The 7,622-nt window shown below is 44.7% G+C and overlaps 1 protein-coding gene across 2 annotated transcripts; it reads left to right on the top strand.

The window, feature by feature from the left end:
* Positions 1 to 310: 310 nt before the first annotated feature.
* Positions 311 to 5,138, top strand: Ccdc71l (coiled-coil domain containing 71 like). Of its 2 annotated transcripts, XM_090332981.1 has the most exons (2): positions 311 to 1,228; positions 5,020 to 5,138. In XM_090332981.1, exons 1-2 carry the CDS (start codon positions 575 to 577, stop codon positions 5,041 to 5,043), a joined length of 678 nt encoding a protein of 225 aa, XP_090189107.1. In that variant the 5' UTR covers positions 311 to 574; the 3' UTR covers positions 5,044 to 5,138. The 2 variants fall into 2 exon arrangements, with proteins under 2 accessions (XP_090189107.1, XP_090189106.1); XM_090332980.1 differs by lacking the exon at positions 5,020 to 5,138 and having other exon boundaries at positions 311 to 1,352.
* The last annotated feature ends 2,484 nt before the right edge of the window (positions 5,139 to 7,622 follow it).

Raw genomic sequence — 7,622 nt, 5'->3', positions numbered from 1 at the left:
GCCCACCTGCACCCCTTCCTTTAGCCTCCTGTACCCCACCCAACTGTTGATGGGTTCGAGGGCCCCAACCACCACACATGCCAACCAACCAACCAACCAAACCAACCAACCGACCAACCAACCAATCAACCAACCAACCAACCAACCAACATCATCTTCCAAGGAACTGGCCAGTCCCCCACGAGGCCACGCCCCTCTTCGGAACGTACCCAATGGGTGGAGCCTGCGCGGCGGGTGGGCGGGGACGGAGGCGGGCACCTTTAAAGAAAGGCGGAGGGCAAGAGGAAGCGAGAGAGGAGAAGAAAAGAGAGACTGGGGGAGGGGAGGTGCGAGGCGCCGTCCAATGACAAAGCCCCGGGGTGGGCGCCGGCCGCCATCTTGAGCCGGGCGGCAGGATATCCACCGCGTCCTCCGCCCTCGGAGGGAGGGGAGGGGCGGCGGCGGAGGCGAGGAAAGTAGTGAGTGAACGAGAGGCGCCCGCAGCGGCGGTTGCCGCGGAACTCGACGCGGACGCGGGGAGGGAGACGGCAGTGACGGCTCCGCGAGTGCGGCGGGCGGCTCGGAGCGGCCTCCGATGCGACGCAGCGTGAAGAGGCGGCGGCGGCGGCCCGGGGCCGCCTGGGGCGGCGGCGGCGGCGGCCCCGGGGCCGGCGGCGACGCGGGGCCCGAGGCGCGGGAGGAGAAGGTGGTGTACTCGCGCTCGCAACTGTCTCTGGCCGACAGCACCAAGGCGCTGGGCGACGCCTTCAAGCTGTTCATGCCCAGCAGCACGGAGTTCATGAGCTCCGAGGCGGAGCTCTGGAGCTTCCTGTGCAGCCTCAAGCACCAGTTCTCCCCGCACATCCTGCGCAGCAAGGACGTCTACGGCTACTCCTCGTGTCGGGCTCTGGTGCCGGACCCCGCCGACCCCCCGGCCGCCCGCAGCCGCCCGCGCCGGCCCGGCCCGCGCGCCGCGGCCAGGAGGAGGCGCCGCGGAGCCCGCGCGGCCCCCGTGACCGGGAGGAAGCCCCCGCCGCCGGCGCCCGGGGAGCCGGGCCCCGCCCGGCCCGAGGAGTCAGGACCCTGCAGCTTCGGGGGTCGCAGCCTGGAGGAGATCTGGAGGGCCGCCACCCCGACGCTGACCTCCTTCCCCACCATCCGCGTCGGCGACGACGTCTGGGGAGAACGCAGCCTGGCGGCGGCGCGGCGCCGAGCGCGCCAAGTCCTGCGCGTGGACCTGGAACCCGTGGTGAGACTGCGCCGCTTCCCGGTGCCCCGGACGTGAGGGGCCGCGGGGTCTCCCGCGCCGCCCCGGCCCCGCAGGGACGGACTAACGTCAGTCGAGTGTTTACAGAACGGGCCCCGCACCCGGTCTTCAGAGCACTTTACAAGACCCAGCTCCCCCCGGCCCCCCCCCCGCCCGCCGAGGGCGCCTCCCGCACGCCGGGCGCTCCGGGCCGCGGGCGGCGGGGGGGCCCGGGGCAGGTGTGTGCCCTCCGCCCCCCGCGGGCGCCGCGTCTGCGGGAGGAGGAGCCGGCCGGACCCCGGGGGAGGGCCCTCGGCTTCCCGACTCCAGCTTGAGACGTCTCCAGGACTACAGGGGCAGACCCGATTTCTCCCTCTTGGACTCTACCTCACTGGTCTGGAAGTCCTCCGAAGAAAGTCTTTTTTTTTTTTTTTTTTCTTTCCCCTCCCTTCCAAAGGCATCTGTTGTCGTGTGCTTGTGTTTAAAAAAAAAAAAAGCCACAATTTGACTTGCTCATTCTCCTCTCCTGACTGTCGCCACCCTTCTCGCCGGATGGAAGATCGGATATGTTTTGTGCTTGGTGGACTAGTTTGTGCTCAGGGTATTCTGAATTACACTCGTTTTTGCTAAATTTATTATTACTGTTGTTTTTTTGTTTTGTTTTTGTTTTTTCCTCTCTCTCTCTCCTGGATTCCAAAGCCTTGATCAAGGATATTTTCTAAGAGGTTCAAGTGTATGGCTGATAGGAGTGCAAGAATTTCTGTGAATTCAGTAACTTTTACAAAGAAACGCAGAAGTATAACTTTAAACATTTATATAAAGGTTTTCTCTTGAAGTTTTATGTTGTTACTGAGCTTCTAAACAAAATGGTAGAATACCATTCTCAGGCTTTGTTTGGGAAAAATTGACTTGTCAAATTCTTTAATTGAATAAAATTTTATGTGTTTGGAACCACATCGCTTGTGATAAAAAGTGAATTGTGAACAACTGGCGTTGGTGACAGGAATGAGTGGAATCCAGTTGGAGTTACTTGGGCCTCGTGTTTTGGTCTAATGTAAAAATCCAGGAATGTTCAAGGGAAGAATTGTAAAACAAGTTGCATTAGAGAGACCAATGTATATGAACATCGAATGAAGCGATAAACGGAATACCCATTAGAATTCTCAGAAGGGATAATGATCTACAGGAAAGGGTGGGGGCATTTTTTGGTATCACATAACTGGTTGAAGTTGTAGACAACATAAATATTTGTTGTTGTTGTTGTTGCTGGATACCAAGAAATGCCCAAACTACTATTCATTGCCTTTATGAACTTCATGACAATTCATTGTTTTTTGTCCTGTGACTTTTTTTTTTTAAATCATCTTTCTATTTTAATTAAGCTTGCAGTCTTTGACAACTAAAGGCCACAGGAATCAAATAGGGAGCAACACAGAGCACTGACCCTTCTTTACACTTTTGTAGTAGTGTGTATACCATACGGCCCAGTGTGGAATTCTTGATTAATCCAAGTGCCTTTGGTCGTTGGTGGCAGCAAGACTTAATAGTTTTCAGCCAGTGGTGCCACAGCCAGCTTTTACCGCAATACCTAAAGGGTCAAGTGCTTTTGTGTTAGTATTTCATATTTAAGTATTCTGCCATGGAATGACCATACTGGGCTGGAACTTGACATGTTAAATCCTCAATGCTAAACTTTGTCAGCATGACAACTTCTTGAGAGAATGAGTTCCTGTTTGACCCTTATGATACTAGAATTCAAATGTTATAGCTTTCTGAAATGATTATTTTAAACGTAGTAGTTCATAGAGTGTTGTGACTTTTAAGTTTAGTGTTGTTTTGTAAAAAGAACTATATATATATACACATATATAAGTACATACATATATAACTTTATGCCAGTTTCACAATAAGCCTAGTCTTTATACTCAATACATTGTTACAAATGCTGTCACATGAATAAATAAAAAGTGAATAATCAGGAGAGAGTTAAGTTATAGTTGTGTGATGGGAAGCTAAGACATACTCTATCAGTCTTTAGCCTCCTTGCCAAATGTATTTCAGATACAAAAGATTTTATTCCCAGAAAATATATTAACTTTCATAGCTAACCCAGCACCTGAGGAAAATGTATTTGTACCACTACACTATTGTACAGTTTTATAACAGTTGAAAACAAATCCAACGGCCATATTAAAATTTAATTTCAAGGTGTAGCTTATCTAGTTTTCTGGAGGATTTTGCAATTAGGCTTAGCTGAGAGAATTAACTTCTTTCTACACACAACTAAACAATCCAGTGACACCAGGCATTTCTTTTAACAGATTCTTGACAGTATTTTTCTTATGCCTTGTTACTTTAGTGCACTTGAACTCATGTAAGTGAATACTTGGCTTCTTTGTGCTGATGTCAGTTTGGATCTGATTGCCTGTCTGAATTCAATATGGCCCATCTGGGCTTCTAAAATGTCATGCCATTTCTAGTTTGTGGAGTAAGATGTAAACAAAACAAGAAAGTTTATTTTTGTCAAGTTTTCTTCAACAGAACATGTGAGACAACTCCTAAAATGTGAAGAAAAACATCTAATGCACTTGATTAATGTATTAATAGAGTGAAAGTTCTTTGTGGGTACATTTGGGCAGAATGTGAAAAGAAACTTGGCATAGTGGCCTTTATTGTGAGGCATCCATTGTTGTCCTATAAAGTGACTTTAGCTTAGTTAGTGTATAGTTTTTCAAAGAAATCTCATAACTTACTTGTTCTCTAGCTTTTATTATATCTTATATGGCACAAGTATAGAGAGGGACATCTAGGAAAAAATGCTTACTGCCTGCCAATGCTTTCATTTAACGTTTGATTTTTGAGTGCCTAAATGTGGTGACTGGCACCTGACATGACCTTTTGAGATCCTTGATGTCATTTTTACTTTCCTCTCTGTCAACCAGCAACTTTTACTTTGTTAATAACATGATAGCAAGCTTCATTGTTGATAGTGTGAGGTGTTGCTGTTGTGGTGTGTGTTTATTTTGTCTTAAGTTTGAATACATCATTGGACAAGTATAACAAGCTGGTGGCTCAAACCTACTGATTTGTTATGTGCAAATGATAGTGCTATTTTTCAGAAATCTCTTCGATAAAAATTTTTGAATACAAATCTGAACAATTTTGAATGCATATGTTTTTTGTTTTAAGGGTTGCCACAGCAGTCTTTAAATAGGTAATTTTTAATGAACATATATATATAGTTAACATTTACTTTATTGGTATGTTAAAATATTTTTTAATAAATGGTTATGTCTTAAGTGCATTAGAAAGCAATTGTAGTGGAACTGAAGTGTTTCTCTGGATGGTTTAATGTGCATATGATTGTATTTTGCTTTTTAACTTATTAATTGTAAATAAATTTTAGAGAATACAGTGTCTACTTTTTCTAATAATGCTGAAAGTTTTTGAAATGAATTTTTGTTTGCATGTGAATGAGAAAACACCTTAACTTACAGTTGGATAATTTTTTACTTTTTGTGAACTTTAAACTCTTAGATATCTATATTTGTGTTGGAAGTCTATATTTTGTCAGTTCTTAAATGACCCCATGAATCTCTATAATGGTGTTTCAAACCTTCATTACCCAGCAGTAATCCCTGTTAAGAATGCATCAGTATTCAGGGTTCTGATTCCTGACCCTCTTCCCCAAGCCCATATGTGGTGACAAAGATCTAAAACTCCCACTACTTTATGCAGTGATGGTCTATATGATTACTGAGATAGAATTAATTCGTATGAAGTTTCTGTGCCAGGTACCAAGGAAACAAAATGAGTAGAGGAGCAGTAAAGACTTATGCTGAATAAGGGTAAGGTCAACATTTTTACCACAATTTATAAGGCAGACATTTTCTTGATAGTAGCAAGCTGTAGCAAGGGCATAATTCGATGTACAGGGGCCGAATTCCCTGTGTTCCTGATCTTTGGTGGAGGTAGCTTGGCAGTAGTTATGGAGTCAAATGGGCTGGGATGGAATTGTCATGCCTGGCTTCATGATATGTAAATGTTGGGACTCTAGGTAAATAAAACTGTCTCAGCTGCCTCTACTATCAAATGTGGTAGATTGAAATGAATGAATGAAAGCTATAGAGAAGGGCTGTAAATAGAGCAATGTAGGCTGAAAATACCTATATATACACTGAGAGAGATCCCTCAGGCATTTAGGCCAGGGGATTTAGGCCTTTATCAGGCTCCCAGCTAAGAACTGACTGATCTTGGAAAAGTATGAAACAAACTTAAGTGAAAGCCAGTCAGAATGAAAAATGACAAATTGTTTTGTAGCTTTTGGAAAAACTATAAGGCATGAGATTCGATTTAAGTTAATCTATGACAATTTTCACTGTTAGAAATTTCTTTTAAAATCGTATCTCTGAAAGGCATTCCAGGTGTCAGAATTTGCAAAATTGTTATTCGCCTAACTACTTGTAAAAAGATTTGCACTTAACTTTCACTTGGAGTAATTTTGGCAGAGATAGTTCAAGAACCCTGTTTGGTTTACTTGTACCGAACCAAGATAGAAGTAGTTTGTATGAAGTTTTTACTTCAGGCACTAAGGAAAACAGCTATGTTTGAAACATGAAGTTGTCACAAAAAGTAATATCTTTATATCTGAAGCATTGACAGAGTTTTAAGTGTTCCATATAAAGCCAGTAATTTGTCTTTGAATTCTCTTAGCACAGAGACTAACAGACCATAGTCTTAAGTTTGTGAGCAAGTTAAAGTAGTAGTATCTAAAGCTGACAGAAAAGAATTTCCTGGAAAGGCCATTGGAAGTCACAGGTGCAGCAACTGTAAAACTGAGCCTGACTGCAGATTTCATCAAAAGTACTTCTTCCTGTCAGTACTTTTTTCTTGTAAATGTGCTAAGCCCCAACATAGTAAGCATACCCAGAGCTCAGGTTGGAGATGGATATTATAATGATACCAAACAATTGGATTAGCCCCACAAATTGCAATCAACATTCTCCTGGACTTATTTACTACCTTCTGGAATTATTTATAGACAAATTAAATTCTGCCTATAAATTGTCAATTAGTGAAATTAATGGTGCAAATGTATGTGTATGTTTCCTAAGATTTTTCTCAAGTACATATTTTTAAAGAATATAGGATTTCCATCATAGTCCCAGGCCCCCTGAGACCTCATATCGTCTCCCAAAGTCCCCCCTCAAATCCTGCCACATCAGAGACCCACTTAGCAGTCACCCCCAGCCTCCTTCTTCCTATTAGTATATGAGTATGCTACTATTAGAATATTTCTGGTCTGTGGGCTTATCATAAACAATTTCACACCAGTGGTTAGTGGAGCTGGGTGAGGCCAGAGGAGGTAGGTTGGTGCAGAGACTTCCTGTGGAGAGGCGATGGGAAGCCTACACAGGGAGGCAGAGAGGTCAGCTCTACAGATTCATAGCCCTCCCCAGTCGGGCTAGGTCCCAAAAGGTGTTTCTAGAAGTGTCCCACAGCTGTAGTCTGGAGGACATGTTGCCAAGGAGTTTTAGTATGATGCTTGAAGGAGTAGGATCTTCCCGAGAAAGACAGAGGTGTGAGGAGCTCTGGCCTCTGCAGCTGTATCAGGAGTGATGGTGTTGTCCAGGTGATGACTTTGTGAGGCAGATGCGTCCTTGCATCTTGCTCTGGGGCAGTGGTGAGCAGGTTTCCCTTGTCCTCCACGCACTCTAGCAGCCTCATCCCCACCACCTGCTGAGGACCATGCTTAGGTGCAAGTTTCCTGAATCCAATATGAGGCACAGTGGGATGCTGCGGCATAAGTACATGTTGTGCCATCACTGCTTCAGGAGAGATTATCCAACATCTGAAACATTTAGCAGATTTTCAATCTGTTCTTCTGTTTGGAGTTACAGAGTACAATAGGGTTGACTGTAAAGAGCCCTAGAACTCAATCCATTAATTTTGCTTCCATTAATTAGCCTCACTCTCGCTGGCCCTCTTCCCCCTTACTGGCATCTGGAGAGCACTATTTGCTTCCCACGTCTAGATGGGTATTTTCATGGAGATTCTGTATGATTGTCTATGTCTGGTGTGTTTTACTTCACATCATGTCCCAGTTCATCCATGATGCTAAAAATGACAATTCTGTTCTCTTATGACTGACTAGAACTGCTGCTTTGGATGTGTGCACCATATTTTCTTCTTCTACTCACTAACTGGTAGAGGGTTGATTCCATATCTCTGAACAATGCTACAGTGATATGGGTGTTTAGATATCTTGACACCTTTAACTTCCTTTCCTATGGCTATAAACCTGGGTATAGAATTTCAGTATTACACAATAGATCCATTTTTAGGTTTTGTTTGGTTGTTTGTTTTAAGGAATCCTTCACATCAACAGTGTGTAAAC

The sequence above is a fragment of the Megascapheus bottae genome, chromosome 5, assembly GCF_031878675.1.
Source record: "Megascapheus bottae isolate mThoBot1 chromosome 5, mThoBot2.hap1, whole genome shotgun sequence".
NCBI classification, from domain to species: domain Eukaryota; kingdom Metazoa; phylum Chordata; class Mammalia; order Rodentia; family Geomyidae; genus Megascapheus; species Megascapheus bottae.
The sequence above is the reverse complement of the archived record's forward strand: the minus strand, read 5'-3'. Positions and strand labels throughout refer to the sequence as shown.

What these genes read in the sequence shown, in the direction of transcription:
- Ccdc71l (XM_090332980.1), top strand. Translation starts at nt 575, where the DNA reads ATGCGACGCAGCGTGAAGAGGCGGCGGCGGCGGCCCGGGGCCGCCTGG.